At 46.5% G+C, this 25582-nt stretch overlaps 1 protein-coding gene across 2 annotated transcripts in view; it reads left to right on the top strand.

Annotated features, from left to right (window-relative positions):
• Positions 1–25582, top strand: part of SFXN5 (sideroflexin 5) — a 401437-nt gene that overhangs the window by 162285 nt on the left and 213570 nt on the right. For both annotated transcript variants that reach the window (XR_011030199.1, XM_068274564.1), the window contains exons 8-9: positions 5622–5678; positions 7867–7932. Coding sequence is in view for 1 of the 2 variants with exons in the window: in XM_068274564.1 (XP_068130665.1) it covers positions 5622–5678; positions 7867–7932 (123 nt within the window). In the remaining variant the exon portion in view is untranslated. The remainder of the gene's footprint in view (positions 1–5621; positions 5679–7866; positions 7933–25582) is intronic.

The raw sequence follows: 25582 nt of genomic DNA on the forward strand, positions 1-25582 counted from the left end.
GGGGAGTGATATCCGTGTGATAAGCATGGGATGTACATGCAGCCATTGGCAGCACATGATCAATGAAATGCAAATAAATGTAACTTGCATGCAAATTAAATGCAACTTGGAACTGGGCCAAATAGACACATTTCCTGTCCTTTTCCATTTGTCGAGTAAGAAGCTACATTATACTGTATTTGCAGGCAAGTTGGAATTATAAGCATATCAGTAGCCATATCTGCTCTTTATCATGCAGAGTTAGCTCCCAGGGGTCCTGGACTGTGGTGTATGGGAAATATACACTATGTAGCCATATCTGCTCTTTATCATGCAGAGTTAGCTCCCAGGGGTCCTGGACTGTGGTGTATGGGAAATATACACTATGTAGCCATATCTGCTCTTTATCATGCAGAGTTAGCTCCCAGGGGTCCTGGACTGTGGTGTATGGGAAATATACACTATGTAGCCATATCTGCTCTTTATCATGCAGAGTTAGCTCCCAGGGGTCCTGGACTGTGGTGTATGGGAAATATACACTATGTAGCCATATCTGCTCTTTATCATGCAGAGTTAGCTCCCAGGGGTCCTGGACTGTGGTGTATGGGAAATATACACTATGTAGCCATATCTGCTCTTTATCATGCAGAGTTAGCTCCCAGGGGTCCTGGACTGTGGTGTATGGGAAATATACACTATGTAGCCATATCTGCTCTTTATCATGCAGAGTTAGCTCCCAGGGGTCCTGGACTGTGGTGTATGGGAAATATACACTATGTAGCCATATCTGCTCTTTATCATGCAGAGTTAGCTCCCAGGGGTCCTGGACTGTGGTGTATGGGAAATATACACTATGTAGCCATATCTGCTCTTTATCATGCAGAGTTAGCTCCCAGGGGTCCTGGACTGTGGTGTATGGGAAATATACACTATGTAGCCATATCTGCTCTTTATCATGCAGAGTTAGCTCCCAGGGGTCCTGGACTGTGGTGTATGGGAAATATACACTATGTAGCCATATCTGCTCTTTATCATGCAGAGTTAGCTCCCAGGGGTCCTGGACTGTGGTGTATGGGAAATATACACTATGTAGCCATATCTGCTCTTTATCATGCAGAGTTAGCTCCCAGGGGTCCTGGACTGTGGTGTATGGGAAATATACACTATGTAGCCATATCTGCTCTTTATCATGCAGAGTTAGCTCCCAGGGGTCCTGGACTGTGGTGTATGGGAAATATACACTATGTAGCCATATCTGCTCTTTATCATGCAGAGTTAGCTCCCAGGGGTCCTGGACTGTGGTGTATGGGAAATATACACTATGTAGCCATATCTGCTCTTTATCATGCAGAGTTAGCTCCCAGGGGTCCTGGACTGTGGTGTATGGGAAATATACACTATGTAGCCATATCTGCTCTTTATCATGCAGAGTTAGCTCCCAGGGGTCCTGGACTGTGGTGTATGGGAAATATACACTATGTAGCCATATCTGCTCTTTATCATGCAGAGTTAGCTCCCAGGGGTCCTGGACTGTGGTGTATGGGAAATATACACTATGTAGCCATATCTGCTCTTTATCATGCAGAGTTAGCTCCCAGGGGTCCTGGACTGTGGTGTATGGGAAATATACACTATGTAGCCATATCTGCTCTTTATCATGCAGAGTTAGCTCCCAGGGGTCCTGGACTGTGGTGTATGGGAAATATACACTATGTAGCCATATCTGCTCTTTATCATGCAGAGTTAGCTCCCAGGGGTCCTGGACTGTGGTGTATGGGAAATATACACTATGTAGCCATATCTGCTCTTTATCATGCAGAGTTAGCTCCCAGGGGTCCTGGACTGTGGTGTATGGGAAATATACACTATGTAGCCATATCTGCTCTTTATCATGCAGAGTTAGCTCCCAGGGGTCCTGGACTGTGGTGTATGGGAAATATACACTATGTAGCCATATCTGCTCTTTATCATGCAGAGTTAGCTCCCAGGGGTCCTGGACTGTGGTGTATGGGAAATATACACTATGTAGCCATATCTGCTCTTTATCATGCAGAGTTAGCTCCCAGGGGTCCTGGACTGTGGTGTATGGGAAATATACACTATGTAGCCATATCTGCTCTTTATCATGCAGAGTTAGCTCCCAGGGGTCCTGGACTGTGGTGTATGGGAAATATACACTATGTAGCCATATCTGCTCTTTATCATGCAGAGTTAGCTCCCAGGGGTCCTGGACTGTGGTGTATGGGAAATATACACTATGTAGCCATATCTGCTCTTTATCATGCAGAGTTAGCTCCCAGGGGTCCTGGACTGTGGTGTATGGGAAATATACACTATGTAGCCATATCTGCTCTTTATCATGCAGAGTTAGCTCCCAGGGGTCCTGGACTGTGGTGTATGGGAAATATACACTATGTAGCCATATCTGCTCTTTATCATGCAGAGTTAGCTCCCAGGGGTCCTGGACTGTGGTGTATGGGAAATATACACTATGTAGCCATATCTGCTCTTTATCATGCAGAGTTAGCTCCCAGGGGTCCTGGACTGTGGTGTATGGGAAATATACACTATGTAGCCATATCTGCTCTTTATCATGCAGAGTTAGCTCCCAGGGGTCCTGGACTGTGGTGTATGGGAAATATACACTATGTAGCCATATCTGCTCTTTATCATGCAGAGTTAGCTCCCAGGGGTCCTGGACTGTGGTGTATGGGAAATATACACTATGTAGCCATATCTGCTCTTTATCATGCAGAGTTAGCTCCCAGGGGTCCTGGACTGTGGTGTATGGGAAATATACACTATGTAGCCATATCTGCTCTTTATCATGCAGAGTTAGCTCCCAGGGGTCCTGGACTGTGGTGTATGGGAAATATACACTATGTAGCCATATCTGCTCTTTATCATGCAGAGTTAGCTCCCAGGGGTCCTGGACTGTGGTGTATGGGAAATATACACTATGTAGCCATATCTGCTCTTTATCATGCAGAGTTAGCTCCCAGGGGTCCTGGACTGTGGTGTATGGGAAATATACACTATGTAGCCATATCTGCTCTTTATCATGCAGAGTTAGCTCCCAGGGGTCCTGGACTGTGGTGTATGGGAAATATACACTATGTAGCCATATCTGCTCTTTATCATGCAGAGTTAGCTCCCAGGGGTCCTGGACTGTGGTGTATGGGAAATATACACTATGTAGCCATATCTGCTCTTTATCATGCAGAGTTAGCTCCCAGGGGTCCTGGACTGTGGTGTATGGGAAATATACACTATGTAGCCATATCTGCTCTTTATCATGCAGAGTTAGCTCCCAGGGGTCCTGGACTGTGGTGTATGGGAAATATACACTATGTAGCCATATCTGCTCTTTATCATGCAGAGTTAGCTCCCAGGGGTCCTGGACTGTGGTGTATGGGAAATATACACTATGTAGCCATATCTGCTCTTTATCATGCAGAGTTAGCTCCCAGGGGTCCTGGACTGTGGTGTATGGGAAATATACACTATGTAGCCATATCTGCTCTTTATCATGCAGAGTTAGCTCCCAGGGGTCCTGGACTGTGGTGTATGGGAAATATACACTATGTAGCCATATCTGCTCTTTATCATGCAGAGTTAGCTCCCAGGGGTCCTGGACTGTGGTGTATGGGAAATATACACTATGTAGCCATATCTGCTCTTTATCATGCAGAGTTAGCTCCCAGGGGTCCTGGACTGTGGTGTATGGGAAATATACACTATGTAGCCATATCTGCTCTTTATCATGCAGAGTTAGCTCCCAGGGGTCCTGGACTGTGGTGTATGGGAAATATACACTATGTAGCCATATCTGCTCTTTATCATGCAGAGTTAGCTCCCAGGGGTCCTGGACTGTGGTGTATGGGAAATATACACTATGTAGCCATATCTGCTCTTTATCATGCAGAGTTAGCTCCCAGGGGTCCTGGACTGTGGTGTATGGGAAATATACACTATGTAGCCATATCTGCTCTTTATCATGCAGAGTTAGCTCCCAGGGGTCCTGGACTGTGGTGTATGGGAAATATACACTATGTAGCCATATCTGCTCTTTATCATGCAGAGTTAGCTCCCAGGGGTCCTGGACTGTGGTGTATGGGAAATATACACTATGTAGCCATATCTGCTCTTTATCATGCAGAGTTAGCTCCCAGGGGTCCTGGACTGTGGTGTATGGGAAATATACACTATGTAGCCATATCTGCTCTTTATCATGCAGAGTTAGCTCCCAGGGGTCCTGGACTGTGGTGTATGGGAAATATACACTATGTAGCCATATCTGCTCTTTATCATGCAGAGTTAGCTCCCAGGGGTCCTGGACTGTGGTGTATGGGAAATATACACTATGTAGCCATATCTGCTCTTTATCATGCAGAGTTAGCTCCCAGGGGTCCTGGACTGTGGTGTATGGGAAATATACACTATGTAGCCATATCTGCTCTTTATCATGCAGAGTTAGCTCCCAGGGGTCCTGGACTGTGGTGTATGGGAAATATACACTATGTAGCCATATCTGCTCTTTATCATGCAGAGTTAGCTCCCAGGGGTCCTGGACTGTGGTGTATGGGAAATATACACTATGTAGCCATATCTGCTCTTTATCATGCAGAGTTAGCTCCCAGGGGTCCTGGACTGTGGTGTATGGGAAATATACACTATGTAGCCATATCTGCTCTTTATCATGCAGAGTTAGCTCCCAGGGGTCCTGGACTGTGGTGTATGGGAAATATACACTATGTAGCCATATCTGCTCTTTATCATGCAGAGTTAGCTCCCAGGGGTCCTGGACTGTGGTGTATGGGAAATATACACTATGTAGCCATATCTGCTCTTTATCATGCAGAGTTAGCTCCCAGGGGTCCTGGACTGTGGTGTATGGGAAATATACACTATGTAGCCATATCTGCTCTTTATCATGCAGAGTTAGCTCCCAGGGGTCCTGGACTGTGGTGTATGGGAAATATACACTATGTAGCCATATCTGCTCTTTATCATGCAGAGTTAGCTCCCAGGGGTCCTGGACTGTGGTGTATGGGAAATATACACTATGTAGCCATATCTGCTCTTTATCATGCAGAGTTAGCTCCCAGGGGTCCTGGACTGTGGTGTATGGGAAATATACACTATGTAGCCATATCTGCTCTTTATCATGCAGAGTTAGCTCCCAGGGGTCCTGGACTGTGGTGTATGGGAAATATACACTATGTAGCCATATCTGCTCTTTATCATGCAGAGTTAGCTCCCAGGGGTCCTGGACTGTGGTGTATGGGAAATATACACTATGTAGCCATATCTGCTCTTTATCATGCAGAGTTAGCTCCCAGGGGTCCTGGACTGTGGTGTATGGGAAATATACACTATGTAGCCATATCTGCTCTTTATCATGCAGAGTTAGCTCCCAGGGGTCCTGGACTGTGGTGTATGGGAAATATACACTATGTAGCCATATCTGCTCTTTATCATGCAGAGTTAGCTCCCAGGGGTCCTGGACTGTGGTGTATGGGAAATATACACTATGTAGCCATATGCAGCAATAATCTGGTTTGTTTCATCACTATGTTTCTCTCCAGTCTTGCTGTTTGGGGATTTCTGCATTAACACATTCTTTCCTCTTTTGTTTGCAGTGGTTGAATCAAAGTCACAATGCAGGTGTCAACTATGCAAATCGCAATGCTACCAAGGTGAGAAGCCACAAGAGGCCAGCGCTGATTGCCTGAGCCTGCACTGCACAAACCCCATGCTGCTTAGCTAATTGTATCCTGCTGCAAGAACTCTTCCCCCAGAATCCTCCTCTCCAGGACATTCCTGCTGCCATGCAATGCACGTCCACATCTGGCCCTCCTGAGACTTCGGACAAGATTGCCGCTTTCCCATGATCCTTCACACAAGACCAATCCTTACACTAGTTCTACTCCCTACAAGATTGCTGTTTTCCCATAATCCTCTTCACTAGACCATCCATATACTGCTTCTACTCCCTACAAGATTTCCACTTTCCCATAACCTTCTTCACGAGACCATCCATATCCTGCTTCTACTTCCTACAAGATTGCCTATTTCCCATAATCCTCTTTACTAGACCATCCATATCCTGCTTCTACTCCCTACAAGATCGCCTCTTTCCCATAATCATCTTCACCAGACCATCCATATACTGCTACTACTCCCTACAAGATTGACTCTTTCCCATAATCCTCTTCACCAGAATGTCCATATCCTGCTTCTACTCCCTACAAGATTGCCTCTTTCCCATAACCCTTTTCACTAGACCATCCATATCCTGCTTCTACTCCATACAAGATCGCCTATTTCCCATAATCCTCTTCACCAGACCATCCATATACTGCTTCTACTCCCTACAAGATTGCCTATTTCCCATAATCCTCTTCACTAGACCATCCATATCCTGCTTCTACTCCCTACAAGATCGCCTCTTTCCCATAATCATCTTCACCAGACCATCAATATGCTGCTTCTACTCCCTACAAGATTGCCATTTTCCCATAATCCTCTTTACCTTACAATCCATATACTGCTTTTACTCCTTACTACCTCTTTACCATAATCCTCTTCACCAATCCATATACTGCTTCTACTCCCTACACGATTGCCTCTTCCCCATAATCCTCTTCAGCAGACCATCCATATATTGCTTCTACTCTCTAAAAGGTTACCTCGTTCCCATAATCCTCTGCATCAGACCATCCATATACTACTTCTGCTCCCACAAAATTGCCTCTTTCCCATAATCCTCTTCAGCAGACCATCCATATGCTGCTTCTACTCCCCACAAGATTTCCTCTTTTCCATAATCCTTTTCACCAGACCATCCATATACTGCTTCTACTCCCTACAAGATTGCCTCTTTCCCATAATCCTCTTCACCAGACAATCCATATATTGCTTCTACTCCCTACAAGATTGCCTCTTTCCCATAATCCTCTTTACCAGACAATCCATATACTACTACTCCCTACAAGATTGCCACTCTCCCATAACCTTCTTAACCAGACCATCTATATACTGCGTCTACAGTAGCAGTGATGGGTCGGTGTCTTCTGCGCATGCTCAGTATGCTCCCGGTGATATGGATGCATTCTCACATGAGTGGAGCGTGTTCTTGCACGGGGCAGATGCTTGCCCCTGCATGCGCAGAAGATGCCGACTCACTCGGGGTCAGCGATCCTTAGAGACTGTCAGCAGTATCCCCGGAGAAACCTGGAACTGTGTAGAGGGACACAAATGACTTACTTATAGGGGCTAGAAGAAGCCCCAGATTTAATTTCTCGCCCCGCCTGTCTTTTAATAAGATACACACATACGGTACATATATGTTTGTTTTCTGTGTTAAGAAGGTTTTTTGGTTCCTCTTTTTGTCCCCTACAGCCTCCTAGTGGTTGTGGGTCACCATGAGCTTAGTGAGAGCTCTGTTGTACTAATTTACCCAAGCGAGGGAAATCCATGCCACTTGTGGAGTCTGCTCACCTGAATCATGTCTTTAATGCTTTCTGGATCCAAGATGCAGAAAAAAAGCTGAAAATCTACAAAAGTCAGAAACCCGTCATGTATAGAAACAATGCAAAACAGAAAATTGCCTTCTTGAAAACAGATGGATTATTCAAGTTGGAGTGAGCTCTGAGGCGTCCCACAATGCATCACTGCTGAATATGCAAATCATCTCTGTTATCCCTGATAGCTAAACATGCCTCCAGTCAGCAATAGTGCAATTCCTAGTCTGCACACAGTTTGCACCACATCTGCATGCCAGCCGAATGATTAAACGCTTACTGACCATATGTAGTCCCTGTAGATGGAGGGCGTGGTATGTGGGTGTGGCCATTCCTGACTCTTCCTTTTCTCTCCCTTCAGCCTTCTCCAACATCCAAGTTCATCCTGGGATACGCTGGAGCGGTGATCAGTGCTGTCTCTATAGCGGTGAGTTCTGCAATCACTTCCACTATTAGGGGGGGCCACTAACGATACAATTTGCAAAACAATCGGTCACTTCCAATCATTTGTACAATAAGAAAACAATTCTTCGGGACCACTAACACGAAAATCTTATAACCAATCAGATTAATGAAATCGATCTGATTTTCGCACTGCACTTCCTAGTGTAGACCTCAGTGGGAGTGTCTGAAGACTGGGAGGAGGGCAGGTAATAAATAAACAATTAGCAAGAGGTGAAAAAAAGAGTGAGGGAGGAAATGATGTCAGGATTAACTTCATTCAAATGTAACCAAGATGGAAACTGTCTAGAATAGGATTCTCTGCTTTTCCTTTATAAAATTCACAGGAATCATTACGTGGACAGTGCAATACATCTGTTATGTAAGTAGAACTAGTATTTATCTACTTACATATGTGTTTTTTTATTTCTAGTTTATCATGGGGGGTCACTTGTTCTTTAAAGAGGAACTTCAGCCTAAACAAACATACTGTCATTAAGTCACGTTAGTTACTGTATGTTAATTCAAATAGATAGGATAATCTCTTACCCACCCTGTTTTAAAATAACAGGCAAATGTTTGATTTCATGAGGGTAGCCATCTTTTTGGTTGAAAGGAGGTGACAGGGAGCATGATACACAGTTCCAACTGTCCTGTGTGCTGACCACCCCTCCCAGTTGCTAGGCAACGTGAATAACAACATAGGAAATCCCATCATGCTTTGCACAGCATCAGGGAAAAAAAACCCAGGCAGTTTTCTTTGATGGGTGGAGCTTAGCTAAAAATATAGCTAAAAATGATGCTTTGGTAAGAAAAACAAAGTTCTGATGCTGTGAAACTGTTAAAGAAACACCAAGCCTTTTCAGTTCTGCTGAGTAGATTTTTAGTCCGGAGGTTCACTTTAAACTGTCACTGTGACCAGAACATACAGTATAATCTTGTGTAGGATAAAAGAATTAAAGCAGGTGGATCTGGCTGCTAAAAAAAATTGGGGAAGGGGTGCAGCGCGGACCATGCACAACCCTAACCTCAGTTTAAAACAGGGCTGTGGAGTCGGAGTCTGAGCAATTTTGGGTGCCTGGAGTCGGAGTCGGGAAAAAATGCTCCGACTCCTAATGAATTTAAACTGTAATTAAAATAGAAAATATAATAAAATGTTCTATTTCTCAGATAATAGTCATCATAAATAATTTATATATACAGTAATAGCTGTGCTTAGTCCACAAAAATGAAATAAACCAATCAAAATTAGTTACTTGTGCTGCTTCAATAAAGCAGTCCCCGTTTTTTTAAAGTCAGATATACACATCTGATTGTGACTGTATATATGATGTGTACACAGGAATCTCTTATATATGTTACGGCCAGAACCCGCAGTGTGGCCACTTCTAGTTCTGGCCGGCCACTTTGGGTTCTGGCCGGCCAATATGCGAAGTGGCCGCAGCGCAGCGGCCAATGTGAGAAATGTAATGTTTACGCTGTCTCGCTGCGGCCAAATTGATGACAAACTTGCTTAATTTAATGCAATATAGCCGGCGGCAATGTAATAGATGAAGCCGCCGGCTTTCGCACTGCCTCTCTCCTCCCCCGCCTCCCTCCTCTCCCCGCCTCCCATACAATATGTAGCAGCCGGCGGGGAAATGCAGCCGGAGAGTCGTTCGTCGCAGCAGGGGCAGCAGAGCGGGGAGGCTGCAGACATTGCTTCTGCCAGCACCCGCTCTGCAGGAACGGCAGGATTCCCCTGCCGCGACGAAAGACTCTCCGGCTGCATTTCCCCACCGGCTGCTACGTATTGTATGGGAGGCGGGGAGAGGAGAGAGGCGGGGGAGGAGGAGAGAGGCAGTGCGAAAGCCGGCGGCTTCATCTATTACATTGCCGCCGGCTATATTGCATTAAATTAAGCAAGTTTGTCATCAATTTGGCCGCGGCGAGACGGCGCCAACAAAACATTTCTCACATTGGCCGCTGCGCTGCTGCCACTTCGAATATTGGCCGGCCAGAACCCAAAGTGGCCGGCCAGAACTAGAAGTGGCCACACTACGGGTTCTGGCCGTAACATATATACGAAATAACATCTATGCTGTAAGAATAAAGCCTGATGTGTAGCTGTGTCACTAATAGAGATGGTCAATGCGATGGAAATAATTCTGCACTAATGCTGATTTATGCAAATGTATGCACTCCCTTTGCTCATGAAATCAAATAATTTGATATGTTGTTAAAATTTGGTTTGGTGACTACGAATTAAAGGGTACCTGAGAAGGATGAAATGAAAAATTTCATACATACCTGGGGCTTCCTCCAGCCCCCTTCAGGCTAATCAGTCCCTCGCTGTCCACCTCCACCACCTGGATCTTTTGCTATGAGTCCTGGTAATTCAGCCAGTCAGCGCAGTCCGGCCGCATGCCGCTTCCACAGCCAGGAACATTCTGCACCTGCGCAATAATGCTGCACAGGTGTAGTACGCTCCCAGCGGCGGAGTGTATGCATGCGCACTACGCCAGACTGGCTCAAGTACCTGGACTCATAGCAGAAGATACAGGTGGCGGAGGAGGACAGCGAGGGACTAGTTAGCCTGAAGGGGGCTGGAGGAAGCCATAGGTATGTATAAAACTTTAATTTCATCTGTCTCAGGTTTACTTTGTTACACAGTAGTACTATACTCTACATAGTCACTCCCCACAGAGCTGCAGGGAATCCACTGAGAATGTTGTGCACATTGAACACAGAGGTGTTGTCTATCGCCCATAAACCTGGTTCAGATTGTACATGAAGAATGTGTAATATAGGAAGAATAGCCTCATTCTCCTGCAGAGGACCTGCACCTTATTCTTACATGTACCCACAGTCACATTGTCTAGGGCCTGATCCATGTTCAGATTGTACATGAAGAATGTGTAATAGAGGAAGAATCCCCTCATTCTCCTGCAGAGTACTTGCACATCATTCTTACATGTACCCACAGTTACATTGCCTAGGGCCTGATAGATGTTCTGTGTTCCGGTCTGTACCTTTTACAAGTACTCTTACCAAGGACTAGTTTAGTCTAAAGGGAATAAATATGGCAACCTCCATATCCTTCTCACTTCAGTTGTCTTTTAAAATTCGAATTTCATGTTACATACTTTCAACCAACAAGATTGTAATATGCAAATTAGAGGAGTCAGAGTCGAGGAGTCGGAGGAATCCTAAACTCAGGGCCGGATTTATGGGCAGGCATCCTAGGCCAGTTCCTAGGGCGGAACAATGTTTGGGGCGGGGGGCGAGCCGCCCGGGACATTTCCCATCCCCACAATGCGACACAGTCCGCAGTTCTCTCCACCCGCAGCCGCCTGCTTTGAATACTGCAGCAAGTCCTTGTGTGCTGTGCGTGTAGATAGTCAGCGGGTGGCTACGAAGGGAGTCCGGAAGAATGTAGCCAATCAGGTGATGGGAACTCAGGAAGAAGGAAGTAATAGCATCTGCAACGTGCATGGATGGAGCTCTGTTATGCCGCTGAGACTTACAGATCAGAAACCCTCAGGGAGCAGGCAGTCACATACAGAGCCCTCCATGCACCAGGACCACAGCAGCTATTTCTTCCTCTTCCCCTCTGAGTCCCGACAGCAAAGCACGGGGGGGGGGGGGGGGGGGGGGGGGTAGAAGCATGGCACTCTGTGCAGTCTTCCCCAGTATACAGAGGAGAGGTATTGTATCACAATGCAGGAAGCTGGAGGATCTGTTTCCTCCTGACTGGGGATAACTTCTGCTGCGAATGCATTCTTGTGAGTCAGTGCTGTTGCTGCATGTTTGTTTGTACAACCCACCTCCGAAGCAGCATTAAGTGGTCCTTTTGTCCCCCTCTATAGAGGCACCACAGCTCTCAGCACGTTCCTCCACTAAATAGAGGCACCACTGCTCTCAGCATGCCCTTCCATAGAGGCACTACATAGCTCCCAGCAAGTAATCCCCACCACCATAGAGGCACTACTGCTCCCAGCATGCTCCTCTATAAAGGTAATATAGCTCCCAGCAAGAACCCCCCTTCCATAGAGGCACTACTGCTCCCAGCATGTTCCTCCCCCTCTTTAGTGGCAACTTAGCTCCCAGCAAGCCCACCACCCTCTGTAGAGGCACTACAGTTCCAAGATACCCTCCTCTATGTAGTATTATGTAGTATTGGATTGTTCCCTAGGGCTGGCTGGCAAACCCCCCTGGTCTTCCCCAAAGTGATTAGTGCCCCCCACCCCGAGCTTCAACAGAGTATTAACAGCAGTGCGCACTTACCTGTCCGGATTGTTCCTCTGTGCTTTACCCTCATAGATGCTTCACTGCAAATACTCTGCAGGAGCCTCAGGGGACCACTGTTCACAGAGGGGGACCCGGCAGCCACCTTTGGGGCCCTGGGGGTCAACCTGGTGCTATATGGAGATGGAGAGGCATGCTGGAAATTGCAGTGCCTCTGGAAAGGGAGGAGCATCCTCAGAGATGTGGTGCCTCTGTGGAGAGGTATTGGCATGCTACCATCTGTAGCATCTCTATGGGGGGGGGGGGGGGGTGCATGCAGGGAGTGGTTTTCAGTTTGCCGCTATGGAAACGCTGGCCCTTGATATCCCCTTAATTCTACCTCCCCTCAGTTCTGACTGCCCCCCTTTATCTTCTCTTTCCTCACCCCAACCTCACTGATCTCTTCTTGCCCCGACCACCTCTTTAGTTACTGCTCCTCTCCACCCACAGCCCCCCAGCCCAAATTCCTTACTCGAGTTGACCTATGCACCCTCAGTTTTAAATGCCCCTTTGTATTTATACATCTCTAGTTGACCTCCTACAGTTCTAACAGCCTGCTTCCTTTCACAAAAACACAGCGTCACCTAGCAATCCTACCTTAGTAGTGGGGAACAGCTAAATAGTCTAGGGGCTTCCTATACCCCACTGTTTTAGTGCTGTATCACTCTGTGGTCGAATAGGTTTATTCAGTGCTTAAGCGTGGCTGTATCTGTACTTGGCATGCCCAGTAAAATTAATTGCTTTTTCGTGGGGAAAAAAATCTAAGCGCCTTAGTTCTACTAGGCATGCACGGACCTAACTTGCGCTTGCCCACTATAAACATGCTCTCTTACTGAAGTAACCTATTTGACTAGAGAGGGACCCATGTATTGATATGTGGGGGGGGCAGGGGCTGATGAAAGCAGGCCTAGGGCGGTAAAAAGTACAAATCCGGCCCTGCCTAAACTGAGGAGTCGGAGTCGGTGGAGTTTTGTACCGATTCCACAGCCCTGGTTTAAAATGACCCAAAAAACTGATATGGGAGCATCTAGTCATTAAAATGGATAAAGGGGCGCAGTGCGTACCACACAGAGTACGGTTGTGCATGGTCCCCTTCATCCAATGTAATGGGTAGTTGCTAGGGTCCCTTCCGACAGGATGACCTCATTGTGGTGGTAGGGTCTAGTACAAAATCCTTTGCTTGCAAATTGTTTTGGAAGCAAATATCCATTAGGTGTATATCACCTGTCTCAGCTGTAACGAGCGTAGTTGTGTCCGTAAGAGGCCCTGCAGCTCTCTGCAGGTAGTGTACGCCAGGTGCAGCTTGGTTTAGATGCGCTGTCATTCCTCTCTAACGTGGAGTAAGCACAAGTGTCTACCACCATCACCAGACACTTCTTCAGTGGTTATAAGATTGTTGTTGCTGACTGCCATTTGTGCCTTCCACCTGCACTCCTTCTTGATTGTTAGCCGAGGCACCCCGATTGTTACTAAACTGTCACCTGGAATAATCACTACAGATCTTTTTTAGGTGGCAATACATTTTTAAAGGGAACCTGAAGTGTTATGGAGACTACTATATATATTTAATTTTTAACAATACCTGTTGGCAGTCCTGCTGATCCTCTACCTATAATAACCATAGCCATAGATACAGAAAAAGCATATGCAGATCAGATGTTGCCGATTGAAGTCTGACTAGATTAGCTGCATGCTTGTTTCAGGTGTATGATTCAGACACTACTGCAGCCAAAGAGATCAGCAGGACTGCCAGGCAACTGGTATTGTTTAAAAGGAAATTAATATGACAGCAACCATATCACTCTCACTTCAGGTGTACACTATATCCAAGGCTAACAAGAAATACATGTATATTTGAAATTATTATTGTTGTTTTTGTTTTTAGCAAAAGAAAACACACAGACAAAAAAGCAAACCTCTGAGTATAAAGTGTCTGCGGTAGTTGGGGGGGGGGTACTTCTTCGCGGGGGATACATTTTTTAATGTCGGTCAAGTGTGAGCTCTGCTCATCAGAGAAGCCAGTGAGTGCATGTCAGAGTATACTGGGGAAGCGCACACAAACATTGGCTCATTAGGCAAGGAATCAATATGCCTGTTGGCCATTCTCCAGCATCTGAGCAAATGAAGAAACAATTATTACTAATTGGAAAGTTATTGCAGGCTAATTGCACTTGACTCTGAGTGATCTGTGCAATCATCAGTTGCTGTTCACTCCTAGGAGCTGCGCATTGCAATCGTCCAGGATAGAGCTGTACGGAGAGGAACTCTACTGGAGTCAGAAACGCCGAGTCATGTGACTGGTGTCAGGGCAGGAGTGCGGGTCATGTGACTTGTGTCAGGGCTGGAGTGCGGGTCATGTGACTTGTGTCAGGGCTGGAGTGCGGGTCATGTGACTGGTGTCAGGGCTGGAGTGCGGGTCATGTGACTTGTGTCAGGGCTGGAGTGCGGGTCATGTGACTTGTGTCAGGCCAGGATAGAGCTGTACGGAGAGGGACTCTACTGGGGTCAGGCACGCCGAGTCATGTGACTGGTGTCATGGCAGGAGTGCGAGTCGTGTGACTGGTGTCAGGGCTGGAGTGCGGGCCATGTGACTGGTGTCAGGGCTGGAGTGCGGGTCATGTGACTGGTGTCAGGGCAGGAGTGCAAATCATGCACACACATGTAGCCAGTGTGGTGAGCAAATGATTGGTGTTATGTGACAATGATAAGGTCAGCATTCTGTGCTAGCTGCAGGCAATGCAGGTCTTTATTTGGAAGCCATGATGTGAGGAAGGCATGAACTGGGTTGGAGGCATGAGGGGTTTCATTTTTTCAATATTCCTTAGGTGAAAGAAGGAATGTTTCACAGCAGCGGACACCAGTCACATTCTGGTACATTAAATGTAACATAGAACTTAAAGTAGGAAAAAAAAGTTGTAAGTTCAACTTACCTGGGGCTTCTGCCAGCCCCCTGCAGCCCCCCTCGCCGTCATTCCGAGCTCCTCTGTTTAGATGCAGAGCCATTTTTCTTTTTCCTGTTTTTTTACAATATACATTTATAGATTTAGTCAGTGTTTGCTTGTTGCACAATCTTTCCTCTCCCCGATTTACTTTCAGAAATGTTTCATCGAGAATTCCAAAGCCAGTGAAAATAATGTCTGGTCTCCCAGAATGCAAGGCTACATATCAAGATACAGCAAAACATAGACATAAGAAGTGAAGTGTTATAGAAAACAAGATAATTATAATATAATATATAATTATAATTTATAAATTATAAGATAATGTACAGGGCCGGTTCTAGACTTTTAGCCGCCATGAGGCAAACTTGTGTGGCTGTACTCCCCTCCCCCCCCCCCCCCATAGGTAGTATAATTGCCCCCAGTATAGGTAGCTATTTTACCCGCATTAAATGTCTGCTGCAAGTAGGTCTGGCAACAATGACTCACCCTGCTTCTTCCGTTCCAGTGTTGCATTCCACTGCTCGCATCACTTCCAGCAATACCGCCCACTAACAAGTGTCATTGCAGGAAGTGATGCCAGCAGTGGAATGCAACGCTGGAACCGAAGGAGGGTGAGTCATTGCTGCCTGGCCCGCTGGCTGCAGACATTTAATGCTGGTAAAATAGCTGGAGGGGGAGCCCAAGATGAGGGGGAGGGTCTAACCCTTCTCCCCACCGCTGTGCCCGCTAATGATGAGAAACAGATGAATTCCGAATAGGTTTTATTCAGAATTCATCCAGGTAATTAGCACACCTGAGCGGGGGTGGGGGTTGGGTGGCCGGTTGGGTTAACCTCTTGACGACCAGCTAACGCCGATTGGCGTAAACTGGTCGTCTGCGGGTTACCATGGAAACGGCCGCTCGTACGAGCGGCCTTTCCATGTCAGTTCACGGAGGGTGTCTCCGTGAACAGCCGGAGAGCCGCCGATCGCGGCTCGCCGGCAAAATGTAAACAGGCGGGGAAGAAATCCCCGCTGTTTACATCATACGGTGCTGCTGCGCAGCAGCGCCGTAAGGCAGATCGGCGATCCCCGGCCTCTGATTGGCCGGGAATCGCCCCATTCTCATTCGCCGGCATCTGTTGTAGGCGGCGCAGGACGGATCTCCGTCCTGCGCTGCCCATAGGAGGAAGGGAAACGCCGGAGGGGGACGGAGGCGGAAAATGGCTGCGGAGGGGGGCTTTGAGGAGCCCCCCCCCCGCCGAACGAACAGAGCCGGCAGCGATCAGACCCCCCCAGCAGGACATCCCTCTAGTGGGGAAAAAAGGGGGGTAGTCTGATCGCCCTGGCTCACTCCTGATCGGTGCTGCGGGCTGGAGAGCCCACGCAGCACCGATCAGTGCAGAAAGCCCTGGTCGGCAAGTGATTAAACTTACCCAGGAGCCTTCTGCTTTAATCCATCCCACGCTGCGTTCCAATTCACGGTCATGTGACTACCGCACTTCCTCCTTTCGGGTTGAAGGAGGAAGTGCAGTAGTCACATTACATGACTTCCTGGCTGCTACCCCCTCCAGCTTGGCAGCCCCCTCCCACCCACGGCCAGGCAGGCAACGCCCCCCCCCCATCCGCTGCCTAAGGAACCTGCCTCACCTCGCCTCATGGGCGGCCCGGGCTGAGCTTTCTAGGCGTTCCCTGTTAAACAAAACAAAAAATATGGTGGCAAACAGCCCACCGACTACATCAGAATAACACAGTACACCGTTGCGTCTTTTTGCGAGTGAACGTCTGATATCCAGTTAGGTGTCCATCTTGTTTCCAGTCAGGTGTCCAACGCATATGCCAACGCATATGGTGTCCAACGCATATGCCAACGCATATATCTGTCATGCCCCAGATCAGGTGTCCGGCAGGTGTCCAGTCATGTGTCCATCACGCCTCTACTGAGGTGTCTGTCACGCCTCCATTTAGGTGTCTGTTACGCCTCTAGACAGGTGTCTGTTACTCCTCTAGTCAGGTGTCTGTCGCGCCTCTGGTCAGGTGTCTGTCCACGCCTCCAGTCAGTTGTCTGTCACGCCTCTGGTCAGGTGTCTGTCACACTTCCAGTCAGGTGTCTGTCACACCTTGATCAGGTGTCTGTCACGCCTCCAGTCAGGTGTCTGTCACGCCTCCAGTCAGGTGTCGTCACACCTACACTTAGGTGTCTGTCACGCCTCCAGTCAGGTGTCTGTCACGCCTACACTTAGGTGTCTGTCACGCCTCCAGTCAGGTGTCTGTCACGCCTCCAGTCAGGTGTCTGTCACGCCTCCAGTCAGGTGTCTGTCACGCCTTAGTAGCTGGTAATAGTGAGTCACAAATAGAGTCTAATTTCAGCATTCACCATTCAGGCATTTCAACAGATTTGACAATGTGATAAGTCCTATTAAAGGGGACCTGAACTCAGAACTTCCTCTCTGCTCTAAAAGATAAGTAACAGCATAATTACCTTTAAAGAAAAAACATTTCTTTGTTGCAGCTGATACAAATCCTGCAATACATCTGCACTGTGTCTACTTCCTGCTTTCATGGAAGCGGACATATTGTTAACATACTGTGATTTCAAATGAACTTATCTGCTATCTCTGCCGTGGCAGTCAGGTGACACGAGGGAGATATCAAATTACAACTTGTCAGTAGACACAAATGAAGGGGAATTAAACAGGCCAAACTCTCTAATTACATACAGAGTGCATTTATCTGTTTTCCTTCTGTCCTGTACAAGAGTTCAGGTCCGCTTTAACATCAGAGAGCAGTTCAGCAGTGTAGTTGGAGATCATGGGGCCTATAGTAATATAATGATGGCCCCTGAGACCTATTCCCACTTCAGCACTGATACCTGATTTAGGATAAACTGGCCTCCCTCTGCTCCAGAACCTCCTAGCAATCACTCAATCACTATGGCTATTGCCATAACTCTGGAACAGCACTTCATATTGAGACTGGGTCGCTGATGGTATCATTCATCTCTGGGGACATTAATGATCAGGACAATCGTTTCACCATCAAGTTTGATCTTTCCCACATACCCTAACCCATTAGTTTGTGCCACCTGCTGCCCCCAATAGACGGGAGGTCATAATAGATGGATTTGAGGCAAGGCCACAAAGGCCATAGCCTAGGGAACCTGGAAGCAAGAGGTGGACAGCAGGCTGGCACACTTAGGCAGTTAAACTGTCAAACACGAAAACCGCAGCCGTTACAATTCTAGTCCGTGGCTGCCCTGCTTTCACAGGGGCGAGCAGTAGAGCACTGGACCTGTGCTCCCTCCTTTTCTCCCCCTAAGTACCATATGTAAATACAAAGCTATATAAAATTGGCTAAAAATATTTCAGGAAACCAAAAAGTTGAAGATGAACATAATGTTTTAATATACAAAAAGTGTCAAAACAATTATACAATAATAGATCCATCCATAAAAATAGGCCTATAGTGAACAATAAAGGGCAATGACCATTTAAAAGCAATATATAATTTAAGACAACGTCAACTTGTTTTGGGTAGACCTTTCTTCAGGCCTAATGTACATCTGAACTGCGCCAATTATGACAGGGGCCCATATGCAATTCACTTTTTCACCTGAGTTTTCACCTAGGAGATAATTTTTCACCTTCTATTTAAAATAACTTTCCGGCACTTTTCAATTAAAAAAGTCCCGACATGTAAATGAAAAAGTGATATTTTCTTGCTTTCTGATGGCTTAAAATGCATTTTATCGACAAATTTAAAAATATCACCTAGGACATAACTCAGGTGAATAAGTGAATTGCATATGGGCCAGGGTGTCACCACCCTAATGACTCATAAAAGGACCCACCGCACATAGGTAGGACAACCCGCAGCAGGATGGTGCTCATCATCAACTTTTTGGTTTCCTCTAATATTTTTTGATGATTTTATATATCCATGTAATTACATAGGGTGACTGTTGGTGGAGTGGAACACCATTAAAGGGACTCCGAGCAGTGCATAAACTATGGAAAGATGCATATCATTTTAAAGCTCTCTTTCTCCTCTTCCCAATGATATATAAACCACCGCCCTACGCCTTTTAGCTTTCGCTATTTTCGCGATTGAAATTGCCGCGGCCGCAATTTCAATCGCGAAAATGAAGAAAACTAAAAGGCGTAGAGCGACGATTTAGGTGTCGCCAGAAAGAGGAGAAAGAGAGCTTTAAAATGATATCCATCTTTCCATAGTTACTTGTATTACACAGGACGACACTTTCCCCAGTGTCAGCAGCTCCATTTAGCAGAAAAAGTCGTCCTGTGTAATACAATGTAACTATGGCAAGATGGATATCATTTTAAAGCTCTCTTTCTCCTCTTTCTGGCGACACCTAAATCGTCGCCCTACGCCTTTTAGTTTTCTTTATTTTCGTGATTGAAATCGCGGCCGCGGCAATTTCAATCGCGAAAATAGCGAAAACTAAAAGGCGTAGGGCAGCGGTTTATATATCATCAGAAAGAGGAGAAAGAGAGCTTTAAAATGATATGCATCTTTCCATAGTTTCTGCACTGCTCGGAGTCCCTTTAAGGATATGTTTCTTGGTCTCCCAATATATGCAAATATTCCCCCCAAGCACAGCACAGAATGGGGGGGGGAGCACAGGACCAGGGAAGTACAGAATGGGGGGAGCACAAGACGGAAGCACAGGACCAGGGAAACAAATGGGGCACTCTGGGGGAGATTTATCAACGCATTACCGACAGTTTTTTCTTCTTAATCTGTTCTAACCAGCAGGGAGAACAGTTCTGCACGATAAGAATCTTCTTAAATCCTAGGTAATAGTGGCAATTTAGCATGAATTTCAAGAGCTGCACTACAGTTAAGAAAAGTGCAAATCCATTCCTAAACTGGCGCAGAGTGCTTGATAGCAGTTCTGCAGATGTAGAACTGCAGGCTAGACATGATTGCAGAATGCAGGCTAGACATGATTGCAGAGTGCAGGCTAGACATGATTTGTGATGTGCTCCTCCCCCCTGCTGAATTCCTCCTCAGAGCCTGCTGCTATCAATACAGCAGGTGTGTTGGTTACCTCAGCAACAGCAATTCCCCTCACACGCTGCACTGTCTGAGAGACCTTCCTAACTCCTATTATTAACAGTTTTAGAAAGAATCTGCACTATCTAATGATTTCTTAGGGTGCATGAGACAGTTCTGCATGGATTTCTAAAAACCTACCAATACTTTGTCTCAGATACTATTGATAAATCTGGCCCAGAGAGCACACAGGACGGGGCGGTTGGAGTTAGTAACAGTGCGCCTTGGGCGGTAAATTGTCCGGCCCTGCAGATCATAGCTTCTTCCTGCCAAATCCAACCAGATCGCAGATCTGTCATGGATGTGTAGCAGCCATGGCAATGAGTGCATCGCAGCAGATGTCCCATTATCATTTCCTCTGAATCACCTCACCCCTTCCTCGGATGATGGGGGCGGGCAGCTGTGACACCGTCCCACCAGCGGACATTACACATGCCAGTAATCAAAGCCAGCTTCTAAGTGCGGACCGCCGCCAGAGGTCACCTCCATTGGACACGGATTCCGTGGGAATACAAATAATTAATGCCAAAAGGTTAACTAGATTTTTAGTTAATCACTACAAATATTATCTCTTTACGGAGACAAGAGAGGGCTTATATTCTGGGGAGCTTGACCCGCCCCGGCTGCATTGTCCTGACCCCTTCCCATCGCTGTGACCGCGCCCCAGCCTGTCCTGCGTGTTTTGCCGCTGCTCAGCGGGCAGCCGCGGCGGAGGGGTCCTGTTTAATTAATAGCAGCTCTGGGCAGGCCACTGGGGGTGATAGCACTTGTTTTCAGGTCATCTCGCTCTAATAGGCTCTCACTGGGAGGAGATTTGCAGCTAATTGACAGCAGCGATCAGTTAATGAAGTCTTTGGCCTTACAAGCCAGGAGAGCATCAGACAAAGACAGCTTATTTAGTTAAAGAATGACCCGTTAGTAGTTTATGAAGAGTGTGTGGAAGTGGCACAGCGAGGAGCACAAAGCCAGCAGCTTATGGATGCCCCATGCCGGGCTGCTGTGACAGCTCAGACCTGCTATAGAGGAGGAACAGACAAGGACCGGCTAACAAAGACTTCTGTAGGACTTGTAGGCTCGCTTTCCAGTATCGGCTTTGCAGTCTCCCACATCACATTTCTTCAAAGCTCGCCTCAATTCTGTACATTCACAGTAGAATACTTTCTTGCATCCCTGAGCTGTATATAAAGAGGAAAATATATCAAGAGGAAAGATATTAGTGTGGATCATCAGAGAAAAGAAAAAGTTCCATCAGGCACTGCAGTTGATTCAGATTTAATCGTGTTTTCAGTGTGATATAAATCACAACATGTAAATTTCTTGCAATCAGTGAGGCAGGTGCAAAAGTCATGTACAAACAACCTGTGCTTTCAAGAGCATGAGATATATGTCCTACCATATCAGAGGGTGGTTGTGGTGAGTGCAGGGTAACAACGGTAGCCTAACGGCCGTTTCGCACGGCAGTGCTTCTTCCGAGGCTGATCCACCTGGAAAGATAGTAGTAGGGGAAACAAATCAATATATTGCAAAGTGAGAAGTAAAAAAAAAAAAAGAAGATTTGCTCTAAACTACTATGGATATATGACTATGGTAGGGATTAGCTTGTGAGCTCCTCTGAGGACAGTCAGTGACATGACTATGTACTCTGCAAAGTGCTGCAGAAGAAGTCAGTGCTATATAAATACATAATAGTAATATGGTAGGACATTAGACCATGACTATGGTAGGGATTAGATTGTGAGCTCCTCTGAGGACAGTCAGTGACATGACTATGTACTCTGTAATGTGCTGCAGAAGATGTCAGTGCTATGTAAATACATAATAGTAATATGGTAGGACATTAGACTATGATTATGGTGGGGATTAGATTGTGAGCTCCTCTGAGGACAGTCAGTGACATGGCTATGTACTCTGTAAAGTGCTGCAGAAGATGTCAGTGCTATACATAGTAATAATATGGTAGGAAGTTAGAGTATGACTATGGTAGGGATTAGATTGTGATCTCCTTTGAGGACAGTCAGTGATATGACTATGTACTCTATAATGTTCTGCAGAAAATTCGAATAATCCGATTATCCGAACATTTGTATAGTGCTTTTTTCCTGTCGGACTCAAAGCGCTCAAGAGCTGCAGCCACTGGGACGCACGCAAGAGGCCACCCTCCAGTGTTATGGAGTCTTGCCTAGAACTCCTTACTGAATAGGTACTGACCCTAGCCAGGATTTCAACTGTTATCCAATGTCAAAGGTGGTGCCCTTAACCTCCTTGGCGGTAATCGGGGTAAGTCGCGCAGGAGGTTTTCTCCGGCCCTGCTGGGCCGATTAGTTTAATTTTTTTTTTTTTGCTGGACGCAGCTAGCACTTTGCTAGCTGCGTCAGCACACCGATCGCCGCCGCCCCGCGCTCGATCGCCGCTATCCGTCGCGTCGTGCGCGCCCCCCCTTCCCCCCCAGACCCCGTGCGCTGCGTGGCCAATCAGTGACGCCCCGACGTCGGTGACGTCATCCCGCCCCGTTGCCATGGCGATGGGGGAAGCCCTCCAGGAAATCCTGTTCTTTGATCGGGATTTCCTGATCGGAGATCGCCGAAGGCGATCGAAGCGGGCGGGGGGATGCCGCTGAGCAGCGACTATCATGTAGCGAGCCCTGGGCTCGCTACATGATATAATAAAAAAAAAAATGCTGCGCTCCCTCCTGGCGGATTCTTTCATACCGCCAGGAGAGTTAAAGAGAACCAGAGACGAAGCACCCTCATGTATTTTATTACATTTATCAGTGGGAACATGACAGTAAACACCTACCCTGCTTTTAGTTTAAATCTTCTCTGCTTAATCTGTCTATAATCAGCTGTGATAAGAATCCCTGACTGAGTCAGTCAAGGTTTGACCTGGAATCATTATAGCTAAGTCACTCTTTTGTGGAGTCTTTTCAAGCCCAAGCCTTCCCCCTCCTGGATCAGATTTCCTGCTTTACATACTGAGAGCTCTGATGAAATGGGAGGGGCTGCTGCTGCAGGAAAAAATCTCTGAAACAGACAAGTGTGGCTGTGTGCAGTGTGCAGCCAGTCGTCATTATTATCTACTGTATGCAGTTTCATTACTATGAGAGACACTTCCTACAGGCAGCCACACAGCATACCAGAATATGAAGTTGAAAGCACACAGATGAAATGCTGCAGCAGCAGCCCTGCTTGTCTATAGTCTCATAGAGGCTAGACAGCACATCCAGAACACCTCATAACCTGGAAGCAGAAGGGATATGAGCCGGCGGCCATATTGGATATTTCCTGGAGCAATAATGGATAAAAAGCACTCAAAAAGGCACACCAGAGTGGCAACGTTATCGGGTAGAGCATTTATTCTTTACAAGCTATCAACTGACATTTTTATTTTGTGTGAATCGTTCATCTCTGGTTCCCTTTAACTAGTACACTAGTGCTTTATAAATAATAATAATATGGTAAGACGTTACACTATGACTGTGGTGGGGATTAGACTGTGAGCTCCTCTGAGGACAGTCAGTGACATGACTATGTACTCTGTACAGTGCTGCAGAAGATGTCAGTTCTATATAAATACTAATTAATAATAATGTGTTGAGGGAGAGAGAGGATCACCACAGACTGGTCGAACTTAAAAAATTGCGATGGTGTGACAGGGCGATCTCAGAGCTAGACTATAGAAAGTAAAGAACCTGGGCAGGGATCGGACCCCACTAACTACACTAAACGTGCCCAGGATCCAGTTTTGCGAACGATTGACTGTCTAATCAGTGCGATCGATCGGAAAAGATTGTTCGGGCCGCCAACATAGGGGAAAGTGATCACCAATCTGAGCAGACTAAAAGAACGATCGATAGACTGATTGTTCTTCGCCGAACGGCGTCCGATCCAAACAATTATGTGGTTGATCGGTCTGGGTATCGTACCATTAATGGGCACCTTTAGCAGTAACGGGTGACTTGTGCAATGCCTGACTGTGTAATGACCTCAGGCTCTCATGGTTGAGTCTCGGAGCGCTTGACCGGGGTGAGCACCTGTAAGTGTCCATCAGAGCCTCGCGACTTCTGGCCCTTCTCATCCTCTCCCGCCGCATGTTTATCTTTCATTTCTTCACGGACTCCCTCTGTAATCCTTTAATAAGATGCTCTGATAACAGCAGCGCACAGCCTCCACTAATACACGGATATGCGGCTGTTTTAGCAACAATTAGAGCGGTAATGTGATATAATCGGCACCCCCCTTCTTTCCTTGGGATGCAGCCTCTCTGCTGCCAATCATGTCTTTAATGTGATAAGGAGTTCTTCTTACACACACACGCCTAATCCAGCTCACCGGCCTAGAGGTGATTCCCTGACACATCATTGGGACTTGGCTCTTCTGTAAGCTGCAAAGCGTTTTTGGTTTTTATTATGTTTTTGTGGTTATTTTATACCATCCGCACCTCTGAAGGCAGCCGTGCAGCGATACACAGTGAGAGAGTTTGCTGACCGCCACTCTGGTTTTAGGATGAGTTGTTCTAGCAGCTGTGGTGACCATTGTCTCTGCTTGTACAGCGCTGTTGTCAATCAATGACACAGCTCCCAACTGTTTTCTCTTTTGGAGGGACAGTCCCTCTTTGGGAGCCCTGTCCCTCTGTTACTCTTTCAAGACTCATGTGCAGATCTGTGTCATTATATGTATTTTCCTACTGAAAAATATGTTTAAAGAGAAACTGAGACCAAGAATTGAACTACCGTATATACTCGAGTATAAGCCGACTCGAGTATAGGCCGACCCCCCAACTTTTACCAAAAAATCCTGGAAAAAATGATTGATCCGAGTATAGGCCGAGGGTAGGAAATGCAGCAGCATTAATAATAAAAATAATTCCTCCTCCTCATCTGTCTAATCACAAATTGTAATTTGAACTCTCCTGTGTCACCTGTCAAGGTAAATAAGCTCATTTGAAAGCACAGGATGTTAATATGTCTGCTTCCATGAAAGCAGGAAGTAGACGCACTGCAGATGTATTGCAGGATTTTGTATCAGCTGTAACAAAGAATTGTTTTTCTTTACTATCTTAAGGTGCGTATCTTATAGAGCAGAGAGAAAGTACTGAGTTCTGCGTTAAAAGCTATCACTAATGGCAGCGTGCCCCCCTGCACTCCCCCACCGCAATGTGTAAAAAAAGGGAAAAAAAGCTGAGCAGCACTAATGATCACATAACTCCCCCCTCCCCTCCTGCTCGTGGCTATGTGTACAGTAATCTGTGCCCCCTTCCCGTTTGCCGCAATGAGTACAGTAACCCACATGCCCCTCTCCCCCGCTATGTGTAACTTGAGTGCCCACCTCCCCGAGTGCACCTTCCTTCCGCAGAGTGTAAAAAAAAAAAAAAAAAA

The sequence above is a fragment of the Hyperolius riggenbachi genome, chromosome 1 (genome assembly GCF_040937935.1).
Source record: "Hyperolius riggenbachi isolate aHypRig1 chromosome 1, aHypRig1.pri, whole genome shotgun sequence".
In the NCBI taxonomy this organism is placed as follows: Eukaryota; Metazoa; Chordata; class Amphibia; order Anura; family Hyperoliidae; genus Hyperolius; species Hyperolius riggenbachi.